This window comes from Passer domesticus, chromosome 5, assembly GCF_036417665.1.
Source record: "Passer domesticus isolate bPasDom1 chromosome 5, bPasDom1.hap1, whole genome shotgun sequence".
NCBI classification, from domain to species: domain Eukaryota; kingdom Metazoa; phylum Chordata; class Aves; order Passeriformes; family Passeridae; genus Passer; species Passer domesticus.
Window position 1 is genome coordinate 14,567,155 of NC_087478.1, and position 13,069 is coordinate 14,580,223.

General features: G+C 37.8%; 1 protein-coding gene across 5 annotated transcripts in view; it reads left to right on the forward strand.

Moving 5' to 3' along the window:
* Positions 1-12,556, forward strand: part of GRAMD4 (GRAM domain containing 4) — a 74,690-nt gene extending 62,134 nt beyond the window's left edge. For all 5 annotated transcript variants that reach the window (XM_064422110.1, XM_064422112.1, XM_064422113.1 and 2 more), the window contains exons 12-19: positions 72-115; positions 214-323; positions 1,539-1,693; positions 4,521-4,668; positions 5,142-5,235; positions 6,305-6,389; positions 8,059-8,127; positions 8,669-12,556. In XM_064422110.1, coding sequence (XP_064278180.1) covers positions 72-115; positions 214-323; positions 1,539-1,693; positions 4,521-4,668; positions 5,142-5,235; positions 6,305-6,389; positions 8,059-8,127; positions 8,669-8,770 — 807 coding nt within the window. In that variant the 3' untranslated portion in view covers positions 8,771-12,556. The remainder of the gene's footprint in view (positions 1-71; positions 116-213; positions 324-1,538; positions 1,694-4,520; positions 4,669-5,141; positions 5,236-6,304; positions 6,390-8,058; positions 8,128-8,668) is intronic.
* Positions 12,557-13,069: the final 513 nt, after the last annotated feature.

A 13,069-nucleotide genomic window follows, 5' to 3' on the forward strand; every position in this document is an offset into this window, starting at 1 on the left:
CATTATGTGGACAAAAACCCCCAGAACAATGCAGAACTTGGTTTTAATTCTCTTGCTTGCTTCTTATGCAGAATCTTTTTGGCAAGATGGCAGACATACTGGAAAAATTTAAAAAGTAAGTTATCAGATGTGAGATATTCTTGCCTTTTAAAACAAGACCTGACCAATATCTGTAACACTGGTAATAAAATTTTGCCTCTTTTTTGTTTTCAGTTTGTTCATGTGGGTCCAGCCAGAAATAACACAGAAGCTCTACATTGCTCTATGGGCAGCTTTTATTGCATCCTGCTTTTTGCCCTACAGGATTCTTGGGCTTGCATTGGGTAAACACAATAAATAATTCACCTGTTACAGTCTAGACTTAATGGTTAAAACTTGCATGATCTTTAGAGGGAGAATTTTCAAGTTCAAGAGAGAAAACCTGCATTAATAAATCATGCAGTGTTTTAAAGTATTTTCATTGTGCTTGGCATCATTTGTCATGACCATTTTGAAAACCATCTCAGTGTATTATAGGAAAAGACTGGATAATGCTTTTGCTTCTTGAAGAGAAGTCTAGATGAGCTGTTAGCAGAACTTCTCAGACTGTCAGCTCCAAGGCTTGTGGAAAATCCTGTATGTTGAGAGTTTTTTGCTCCTACATCCTTGTAGATGAAATATGTAGCATGACACAGGAGGTATGAAAATGACAATTTAGGAAAAAAATAAAAATATTAGTGGGATTTCTGGTAAAACTTGGAGGATGGGCTGGACAAAACGAACAGACTACTGTGGGTCTGTTACAGATACTCAGTGTCAGCTGGGAATTGAGAAAAGGGTTCTCACTACATCATGAGACTCTTTTTGCTAAGGTATGAAGCCCTGTACTGTGAACCAAGAACTCTCATTTTTTTCATTAAAGCAATGATGTAATCAAATGAGTATTACTTTTAGTGGCACTGATCTTCAAATTTTGTTAGCTTGAACATAAATGTAGGTATGCCTGACACAGCAATTGAATTTAGATGCATGAGGAGTAATTGTTTGACTCTTAGGAGATCTGAATTGCACTCAATAAGGTTTTGAGAGGGTATTTTAAGCCCACTTTGAATGGCAGAATCCAAGGAAATAACTTGTGTAAGATAAGAGTTGGGACTGGAAGATAGAGTTTTATGTAGTACGTGAGAGCCCTCTGTTGCCATTAAAATCCTTGCAGGAGCTGCATAGTTGAATGCTCTGGTGTGTTTTTTGTTTTGGTAGTATATAATGTTTTCAGAATGCTTCTGGTAATAAGGAACATATGCTTGAATTATTCAAATGTTCTTCTGCATAATAGTGGCTATGTAAATGTTTAAAAGAACTGGGGATGGGAAGGAAAGAAAAATAATTTTCTGGTGTTGGAAGAAGAATAACAAAATAGTAAACCTAGGAGAATGATTTTAACACTGTGGCTGAATATACAGAATTCTGTTTCATTTGTGAACTTTTAAAAATATGATCAAAACAGTGATATTCTTAATTCCTCTTCAGCATTCAAACTGAAGTGACCTTTTTTTCAGGACTCTATGCTGGAGTCAAGTTTTTCCTTATTGATTTTATCTTCAAACGATGCCCCAGACTAAGAGCTAAGTATGATACTCCTTATATCATCTGGATAAGTCTCCTGACAGATCCTCAGCTCAAAGAAAGATCTAATGCTACAGTGTCGAGACGGGTAAGGGTAATGAATCTTTTTGTCCCTATGTTCTCAGCCTCTGACAATCAGATCCCTTTCTCCCTTTTCCTTTTCTCCAGTGACTAGAGCACATTAAAGAGAAGGTTAATTAAATCCTTACAATCAATGTTAGTTGATTGTAATATCCCTTTTTTATTGTTTTCAAGATTTACAGTTCTATGGATTCTGTTTCTTGTGTGAAAGCAATCAGTTATCAAGAATGTGTATGTATATATAGATATACTGTGAATCATGAAGCTAAACACAAATATAACACCATCCATATTCATATCAATTTCTTTAATCTACATTCTGTGTAATTCTGTTGTCAAATACAATCTTTTTGTATCCACCACCTCTATTCTTAGACATCCTTTTATCAGTGGAAATTTACATACTTAAATTGAAGTGCAGTTCAAAAAATAGATAAAGGCTTGAGTATAATACGCAGTTTTCTAATGGGATAATCACTAACGAAGGTAGTAAGGTAGTTTACATATTTAGACATGATGTCTCATGGTTATTTATATTAGGTGACCTTTTAACATAGTGGTGATAAATGACTTCATGTTCGTACTCCAGCCGTACATTTTTTTAAAAATGTCATAGTTTAATCACTAAGTATTGTGTTTTGTGCATTGTGGTAAATTCTTTTGGGGCCTGACATGGTAACTGAGTCAGGGTTTTCCATATCCCTGGATTTGTTAATGTTTATTAGTTTAAAAATTAAAATAGTGTACAAGACAGAGTAAACTTAGACACCATGCAATATTAATTGCCTTTGCCACCACTCTGACCTTGTGTCCTCAGAGAACAGTCCTGACAGCAATATCTGATGGGTAAAGGTTGTATGTCAAAAGCTGATGACAGATCAGGTGAAAAGGAATACCTCCAGGTTGTTGGTGACGTTTTTAGGCAATCAGGACTCTTCCAGCATTACAAATCCAATCCCTTCCAGTTAGATTTAAGGCTTATGGAAATGCTTTTCTCTTAGTAATTGACCACTGGTTGTCTCAAGCCTGAGTGGTAAGAGGAAACATTTGCATGTGTTAGGCAGGACTAGAAGTAAGGGCAGAACTACTCACATTTTCAGCCACCAGATGGGTAATGGTACTGAAGTTTCAACTCCATTTTTAAAATCTCTTTATATAACAGGTAGGTAGGAAGCAGTGTAGCAGAGAGCAGAAATAGTCCTTATTCCAGCACAAAAAGCGTTAGACCTCTTTCTTTGATAATTTTTATATTTTGGGGCATGGTGCTTCACCTGATTGTGTGCATGTGCAGCCAAATAGCTTGTCTAAGAAGGCCTTCAGAAAATTCTTTCATCTTCAGTTGCATACAGATTGTTGAAGAAGCTGTTATTTTCCTTGGTTCCAGAGACTCGGCACCGCAGAAGTGATATTAGTTACCATGAGCCATTTGCTTTCCATGTTAACTTTATTTTTTTCCCCTGAGGCATCATTGTCTTACAGATACCCTAAAAAGGCGGATGGCAAATGCCCTCTGCTGTTCTGTTTTGTCAGTCTGGTTTCTAGTTAGCAATTGCAGTTCACAAGTTTTCATTTGCTTTGGATTTCTTTTCCTAGCATGTAAATCCTGTGAGGTGTTGAGTGCTGCCAGTTCAGTGCAAAGTAACAAAAAAGCAGCTGAAGGTTGCTTGGTCTTCAGCAACATTGGGCCTTTACAGAAGGAGAGCTTAGTCCTGAGCTTGGTGTTGTCATTTTGCCCCTTGTTCAACTGCATGTGCATGGGAGGGCAAAGAGCAGAGCTGCTAGTGCCAGCTCTTGGAGTGATGTGGGGCCCCACCAAGATGAAAATGAAGGTGCAGGCGAGCTGTCCAAAGGAAACTGCCTGCTGTCCTTCCTTCCAGAAGCAAGGCTTGTTGCCAGAGCAGTCTCCAGTGACTTTTAATCTCTGTTTAAAGTAGATTTTACTCAAGTACTATGGTTTTAGGAGCTCCATATTATTTTTTTTTCCTTCCCAAGGGTGCCAGCAACCATTCAGATTTTATGTGTCAACACTCTCAAAATTCAGTGCAACTTCAAAGCACAGAAAAGATCACTGCTTCTAATGCAACCTGAATAAATTGAACTGGTGTGCTCTAACCACTCGTAACTCTTTTTTAATTGCATTCATTGTGTGTAGTCTCTTGGTTTGTGAGCAAAATCTTGCACTACCAGTTCATGTTTTATTCTGTGTATTATACTGTTAAATAGATTTCACTTTTTTTCTTTTGTCACTGTCACATTTGTGTTTATTTCTTTTCCTGCTAGCTGTCAGGGCATGAAAAGGTATGGATCATAGTGTGGAAAACTTCCTTTCATTTCCAGCATCTGTATTCATAATGAGTTTATGTAGTTCTGTGTGGCTTTTTTTCCCTCTTTTTCTTTCTAAACTTCTTTTGTGCGGTAATACTTTGTTTATCTCTTGAAAACAACCCAAGTACTGATAATATATTGTCTGTTAGTAATCCCACTAGTTACAATCATTTGAGCTATTTGTAGTGACTTAGCTGTATCTAATGGGGCATAGCCTTTACTGTAGAAAATGGTATTTTAAAGGTACATTTAGCACCATGTGCTTCACCCCAGCAAAGTGTGTCCATCAAGGGGCAGCACTTTGAAAGGTTGTGTTCAGGTACCATATAAAGGCTTGTGCTCTAGCAGCAGCATAGTGCACTAGTGCAAAGTTAATTTATGGAAGTAGTTAATGAAAATTGTTGCATTATAGATTTTTTTTTTAGAAGGAGTAGTTAGCTAAATTATTTTTGAGAATGTAGCTTAAATGTTGCTGCTAAGATTTTGGAATTGTGTTTCTTTTTCTGTAGCTTCAGACAGCAGCTGCCAGGAGTTACGTGGGCTCGAGTGCCCCAACTGGAATAAGCAAAGATGAAGACACAAGTCGTTTTCATACCACAAAGAGAGGCAATTTCCATGAAGTTTTTAACTTGTCAGAGAATGAACGTCCTTTGCCAGGTATGATGCCACAGGAAGTCTACATTAGTAGAATATTTTATAAAAAGCCAGTGATAGTTTAAAGTTGAATTCCTTTTCTGTGCATTGTATAGGTGTAAGCTTTTGATTAAAAAGTCTTGCTTTAAATTAGGATGAATGGAGAAGGTCTCTTTCATTCCATACCCTTGCAGCTCTTGGAAAGAGTGCACAGCCTGGTGTTCCTTTTATGGTTATGCAAATCCAATAGTCAAAGAGCACAGTTGTGGGGGTGGTTTTATTTTGTTTTTGGTTTTTTTGTTTTTCAAAATGAGTGTTAAAATAGATGTTATGGTGTCTGGAACACCTGATTTAGGCTTTTCTTTCTAAGCACTTTTGGTTTTAAGTATCTAAAGTTTAATATTCAGTGTTTTCTAATGTATAAGGAGACTGTTGGGGATAGTGCCAGTCTCTCTTTCTATTTTTTAAAGTCAGATTTCTTGTTATGACTTTTTCAGTGTGTGAAAATGGCTGGCGCTGTTGCTTGATTAACAGGGATCGGAAGATGCCCACAGACTACATCAGGAATGGAGTTCTCTATGTCACAGAAAAGTGAGTCATTGCACTCCACACCTTCCTTAGGAGGGAGATGCAAGACATTGAAGTGTTTGAATCTAAAAAGGGTCCTTTAATAATGTTTTGAAACACAAATGCCATTTCAAGGTGCTGTGCAACCTCAAGGAAGCATCATAGGAGAGGGGGAGCTGAACCTGGTGTGTGACTATGCTTAACAGATGAGATTTTGCCTTGGAAAGCCTTCATAGGAATGCAAAGTAGCTCTGTACAGACAGCTGTTAGAAGCTGCAGTTCTTGATGTAGATAACATACTAACTCTACAGATACTAGAAAAGAAACCTAAAACCTAAGTGGACGTTGAAAATTGTGATCAACATCTATTTGACAAATTTTCTAAGTTTGGAATTTTTTTCAAGCAAGCTGAATGTGTAGCTTCCTTGAAATAACAGCAACAAAAAAGAAAAGTAAAAAATAAGCCTTGGATTCAAATTGTTATGGGTGAGTGGTTGTTTTTTAAAATTTCCTTGCTTACCTCCCAGCCTCCCAGGACTGAATAGCTATGGTCATTACTGTTTGGGTCGTGCACTGAAATTCCTTTGGAGTGTAATGAAAGGAAGTAAAGCTCATCTGTATGCAATGTCACCTAGTGATGGAGGCTGCTCTCCAGTGTTTAGAAATCTGAGCTTTTGTCTGTAGCACAATAACATGAAACTAACACAGTGTTTCTCATTAATCTTCTTTTAGGATGGTGAAAGATGTATAAGCCTTTTGACATTTGGTATTTCAACTGTTTAAAGGATATATGTCCCTTGTGTGTCTTTAAAATGCTTGTCAGGTTTAACCATTCAGTGCAGTAATATAAATAAAGAATTCCTGTGTGTGTATGCATACTGTATGTTCTGGGCTTTCAGACACACCAGCCAGCTGCTAGAATTTATAAATATTTGTGCTAAATTAGAAGCCTTAACTGAACTGAATGTCTTTCTTTATTTTAAAAGTTGTTTTAAATTTCTGGAGATTTCAAACTCCAGAAGAGACAAGAGGATATTTGAGAAATTTATTTTAAAACACTGTCAAAATGAGCACTTTCTTTTCTTGTTTTCAGTTACTTGTGCTTTGAAAGTTCAAAATCTGGTTCATCAAAAAGAAATAAAGTTATAAAGCTGTCGGACATAACAGATATCCAGAAGGTATGTCTTGTTGGTGTTGTAAACAGGGGAGAAAACTGTTTTTTTGTTCATGTTTTGCATTTGTGCTTTCGTTATCTTGGAAAAGCATGCCACTGATAATTTGTATAAGTGAAATGTAATTCTTTGATTATGAATGTTTCACAGAACTGCTTTTTCAGACTCAGCACAAACAAACTTGGTATGAGCATGAAGACAAACTAGTTTACTAAACCCTTACAATCCTGCATTTTTTTTTTAGAAATTTAAGTTATGTTTTTTACAAACTCCAGTGTTGACCAGAGCTATGTAGGCCTTAAGATCTATTGGTAGCAGGAATTGTGTAATACTAACTTCAGTTTGGGTATGGATATTGATAGATGTACAAAACTATATCTAAAAAGTGGGTGGCTCAGAGGGAGGCAGGATTGTTGTCAGTGGAGAAAAGTAGATCATTAGAATAGCCAGACTGGGATGGGCTGGAGTTCCATTTAGCTGGGACCCATCAGTAACAGAGGCAAGAAGTGGAAGGTTGGAAGCATAACAAGGGCAGTGTTGTCCTTCCTCTGGTTGAGGTTTATCAGCCTGTGGTTACTAATGGCTTTACTGGTGCCTTGCACCACTCTCTATGGCCTTTAACATCACTTTTTGTTACCATTTCTGAACTTCTCCCTGTCTTGAACGCAGACACCCTTGCTTTCTGCTGCATCCTTACCACAGATTAAATCATGTTGAGCAAAGAAACACCTCAGCCTGGTGTCTATTACTGCATAAGTACCTCCAGATTTTCAAATTAATTCCTTCTATTTCTGTGACATGTCTATAAAGCAGACAGCTTATTCTCAAATTGAACATTCCTTCTGGAATTAATAATTCATATTAATGGATTTCAAACATCATACTTCAACTTACTTTGCTGTTCAGTAGGCCTTTACTGCCATAAAGTTTCTTTTGCATCTGTGTAGTGTTTTTAATGAAGATGAGACAGAGATCTTGCAGTCAAGCATAAAAAAATACTGTGATTTTATTTGGGAGGTAGGAAACCCAGGTCTGACTTGAATGTCACTTTCTCCCTGTGAATACTCCTAAGTTCAGCCAACTGTAGTCCTTCTTATCATTATGGACTTCGTAAAAAAACAAGCAAGCAGTCCATGTGTGGCACTGGGTGCTGTGGATTAGTTGATGTGATGGTGTTCAGTCAAAGGTGGGAGCTCTTTTTCAACCTTAACAATGCTATGACTCTGTGATACCCTGTTTTCTATCTAATTTTGAAAAAGAAGCTTTTTCTGGTCTGCTTGCTGTTCCTTAAAGAGTGGGTGGATGTCACCTGTGGGTGATGCTGTGTGTGATGCACTCAGGCCCATCTCACACGTGCCCTGCCCGCCCCATCCGGCTGCCCGCGTTCCCCGGGGGCTGGGGCAGGACTGGTGCTCATGTGGGGCTGGGGCTGCTTCCAGCAGCTCGGGAGGAAGTGGAGAGGAGGGTCCTGGTGAGGCTGTACCCAGCTGGTCCAGGAGAATGAGCCTCCAGAGATTGGCAGCTGGCTTCATCCAGGTTTTACTAGAGGTCTCTTAGTTGTGGCTGGGAGGACATGCCAGTGATGGATTGTGTAACCTCTGCAGCATCTTTTGCACTTGTTCAGTACAGAAGGTATCTTATGTCTTTGTGTGTGGCTTTTTTTTGCTTTTTTTAGTATAAAGTGCTCTCTGTTCTCCCGGGATCAGGGATGGGTATTGCTGTATCAACACCATCTACACAGAAAGTAAGTAGCTGGCTGTGTCTGTATTGCTGTGTTGGATTTCTTACCTTCTTTTCCTCCTCTGGTTAGCAACAGCATAAAGGCTTTTTTATCCCCTTACGCCAGTGGCTGGCTTTTTTTCTTTAAAAAAAAATTCACTTGTCTATTATTCAGTATGTCTGTCTTCAGAATTTTAATGATTTAAATATTCAGCTTGGTCTAGTGCATCTGGAGTGTTTTACTGTAACACTTCAGAAAGCTTTTCCCCAGCAGTCTGCTATGCAGTCTGAAACAAAAAGCTGTTGGCTTGAGAGTATCCACGGGGGAGGAGGCTTTCAGGTGGGAGGGCCTGACCCTCAGATGAAGTTTTTAAGGAAGTGAAAAATATTAGAAAATATTAGAAAATACGTCACGTGGTCAGGGATTTAATAGAGAAAATTATTATTTTGTCTTTATCAATGCATTTCTACTACAATTAATCTGTTCCTAGTGACTTGACAAAAAATATACCTAGAGGAAACTCTTTTTCTGTGTGTGACATGATGTGTTTTTTTCTGTCATTTAGCCTTTGGTGTTTGGTGCCATGGTACACAGAGATGAAGCTTTTGAGGCAATTTTCAGCCAATACATGAAAATAACATCTGCATCATCCAACACTGAAAGCTAGTGTCTTATCTTGGAGGAGCTAAAGGAAACTTCCTTCTTGTATGACTTGGTAGTGAAATAATGAACATCCTCATCTATTTTGCAATAATTTTTCCTGTCTGGTGGTTTATATTCTATCTGTTACATAAACCAAGTGTATTTTATATATGCCTTCATGTTTGTTTTTAAGGTTTTTGTAAAAAAAAGACAAAAAACCAAATGAAAACAGTGAAAGTGCTATCATCACTATTAGCCTTGCACATTAAGCACTTTTAATGTTTATTTACTGACATTAAAAGCTGGGAAGATGCTCGGAGACCTGACTATATAACAGATTGATCCCTTTATTTCCAGTGATGTCACTAGGGATTCATTTGTCCCTTTATCTTAGTTGTTTTTCCCTGAGATGTGAGAATGATGACTGCAGCAGCCTGAAGTCACCTTCTTCAGCTTGGAGTTTTTAATTGGGTCCTTTATTAAAACTGATGGCAATACCAAGGAAGTATTAGCTTATTAGTATTTCCATACATACAACTGCATTTAAAATAACTCCTCCTTGATAATTTTTGCATTGCAGAAGGATGTTTTACTGGTTTGGTTAACTTCAATTTTTCCTGCGTAGAGATGTTTAAATTACTTGTACAGTGAATTGGAGGAGAAAGTTTGTAACTATATCTTCCTTTCCTTAGTAACAAAAGCAAGAGGAAGGAAGGCAGGCAGATACTTTTTATAAAAGAGGGCACCAAAATGTTGTTCCTAAAATGTTAGGCATCTTATATTTCTATAGGTACTTGTCCTAGAAGGGCTCAGCTGTTGTACATGTTGCATGTACAAGGCATTTGTATGTTAATGCATTAAGACTTGAAGGCTTTTTGTGCTGGGGAGGTGGGAACAATTAAGCTAAACTCAGATGTGATCTTTTTTTAATTTGGCTCTTTTCTTGAGTTACCTTGTGATAAAATTATGCTATAATATAGCAACTGAAGGCACTAGTTCCTCTCAAAGCATAATTTGGGGAGCGTTGGTGTGCTTCTGTCTTCCCCCTTGCAGAACTAAATTTTAGTAACAATTAAACCCAACTGCCAGGTAAAACAGGAAGGCTGCACTCCTCTAAACTCTCTCAGGCCTGTCTAGCAGCAAAGCACATATTGACCTTTGTCTTTAATATTAGAGAGCTTTTATACTCTATATAATAGCACCCATCTGAGAGGTTTAGAGTTTTATTTGCATTTTCATGAAAGCACAGTAGGAGTTATGCCAAGCCTTCCAGAATGTCTTTTCCTTTGCTATGTCTTTTGAGTTGAGTAGTATAGATGTCTCCAGACATTATATGAATGGCCCTAAAAAAAATCAATGGTGATGCAAATTCTTATGTAAAATGAGACTTAATTTCATGGGTTTTTTTCTCTGCTTTTTGAACAGGAATTTCCTTTCTTTGTAAGGAAAGGGGTAAAATGAAGGAGGGAGAGGGGTAGCAAACACCAAAGGGTGTTTATCTCTTAGCACAGTTTTAAATTGAAGTGTGTCAATAAGTGCAGAAGTAATGAAGAAGATGGAGGTCAAACTTATAAACCTTATTTTAGTCTGGCCATGAAAAGATAGGCTATGAGAACTTAATACAAATTTTATGTGAAGCAGTAGTGTTGAATATCATAATTTGAGTATTGTAAAGTGAAGCACTGATGGGGTATGCCCTGGGTGGAGACGCAAGCAAGAATGGGGAAGAAGCCACTGTAATGGTTAAAATGCAATTTTCAAGTTCTCACTTTAGAGTAGCACTGGAACATGTCTGTACATGACCTGAAAAATGGGTGCATTTCTAAGACCACCTTTGGCATGCTGAAACTCAGGGCCTGGAAAATTGAAATACAAGTGAACTGGTGGGAAATCCATTTTGCCACAGTTTAAAGCGGATGTAGCTTGACAGTTTATGGTATCATAACTTTACACATTCAGGTTATATGTTTAAGAAAAAATTATTGATCTTAAATATTTCTCATCAAAACTACTTTAAAATCAGTAATTGTCTTTTTTGTAATTGCTACATATTATAATTTGGCTTTTCTTTCTAGAATCTTCCTTGAATAGCAAGAGCAGCTAAAAAATAGGCATTAAAATAGCTTAATGTTATATAAATCTTAATCAGATTCATTCATTTTGTCTTAAGAAAAAAATCCCTTGGGTGTGTTTTAAGGTTATCCTTTTTTTTTTTTTTGAAGAAACAGAAAACTATATTTTTTACAGAGAGCATGCTCTTTTTCTTATTTTTGTATCATTTTTCAAGTGTAATTTATACCTTCACTCTGATCATAACAGCAGTTTCAGTAGGAGATCAGTTGACTTGCACTTATTACCTCCTCCCCTCCCACCCTTCACTGGTGACCCTCGTGTACAGGGTTGTCCTGGATTCTGGTTCCTGGAGGAGCTGTAGGATCCATACTCCTGGTGCCAGGACAATTAACCATACCTAGGCTTCCGAGAGGGAGAAAAGAGCATTATCCTTTTCCCAGACTGAAATGCCTCATGTGTACAATATACTCTTAAAATTTATTTTCTGAATGAAGAAATTAGAAATGTCTTACGAAATCTAATGTGCTGATGTTTGAAATGAATCCACGCTTTAAAAGTGTGAACTTAGAAGTTAGCAATCCTTAAAGCAGCAAACCTAGTGCAAACTGCAATGCAACATTGGTTCTAGTGTAGAGAAAACAGACTGGATTTCTTTGTTTTGGGTTTTTTTTTTTAATAGAGTTGTAATATAATTGACGGACATCTGTGTACATACTTTGCAAATTACACTTTACATTGGGTTATCCGGTTTCCCTGCTGCACAGCTGCTCCTGTGGTGTCCCTGACTTCAGAGACTGAAGGTGACCTTTGGGTGTTTACTTGTGCTTTTCTCCCCTGCATCCTCCAGGGTCTGGAGGGCAGGAGGGGACGGGCAGTGAGTGAATGTATCCTTGACTTGTGTGATCACACTGAAGCTCCCACCTTAAATTCCAATCTTCCCACTTAGTTTTGCAGTACAGCCTGGTGCACTTCGGAAACAGGCTGGGTCGGAACACTTAATGTAAAGTGCTTCTAAATAGCTGAAAGTGATGTTCTTGTCATTCTGTCTGTCTGATGCTGTTTATATTTGCAGTTCTGTTCATGTCTGTGGATGTCTGGATCATTCACGTGTAATTGGATTTAACTTCTTTAGAAGTTCACTGGTTAGTTTGAGTCCCTTTTAAAGACAATAAAAAAAAGGGAGATGAAAACTGACTAATTCTTTATCACTGACCATTTAAATTCAAAAGCGAAACAAGCTGAAATATGAAATCATGCCTTTCTGTGCACTGTAGCTTTTGTGAGGCAAGATTGAATGAAACAAGCTATTTATTAGTAGCAACATCACACAGGATGCCAGCAGCAAAACTCTACCCTCATTCTGCAAAGAGAAAAGGAATTTTACCCGACTGTGAAGAGATGAAAGGATGTACCTGTTTTTTGGCTACTTAAACCTGTTTGAAAACATTGGTAGTTTTTATTGAACTCTGTACATTTTGGCAGATGTTTAATTTCTACTAATCATTGAAATATAATGGATGTTAAAATTTTTATGTCTGAAGTTTGAGTCTATATTTTGAAATTGTAAATAATTCATTATCAGTGTAACTTTTGTTCGACAGAAGACTTATACTGTATGAATAATTGAAATAATGAAATTATTTGCCCTGTACATTTTTTAAGAAAATCTTGTTTGTTTAAAAAGTCTTGTATAAATTATAATTTTTATTTAAATAAACCTAAAAATGCTTTGTGCTAATGCTTCTTGCAAACCTAATTTATTTATCTATCAAAAGTACACCTGATTTCTTGGAACAAAGTGAGTTAGTGCTTTTTGGCAGATTCACAGCCATCTCTGGGGGGAGGCAGGTGGGTATCATTGCTTTTGAAACCCAAGGAACTTGAATTTTATTTGAAATAATTCTATTACTTTATTGGAGAGTGTATGTATCTTTTTGGTTAGGTCTTTTCTGTGAGTACATCAGTCACTTTGTAGTTACATGGTTGATTTAGTGAATGAAAAAGCAAGCAGTGATTTCTAAGATTCCATTGCGCTGCCAGTGGGCACCGGCAGTGGGGATCGACCTTTCCATCCCAGGGGTGTGCAGGAGGCGTGCTCAGCAGCAGCATTCCCTACTCAGGAGCAGCTGTTCTGCAGCCCCTGTGTCCCCTCAGCTCCCTGGTCACTGCAGCCCACCCTGCAGTGCTGTGCCTGCGTGTCCCCTGTGCCCCTGCTGGGGGTCAGTGGGCAGGCTCCCCCATCCCTGCTGTG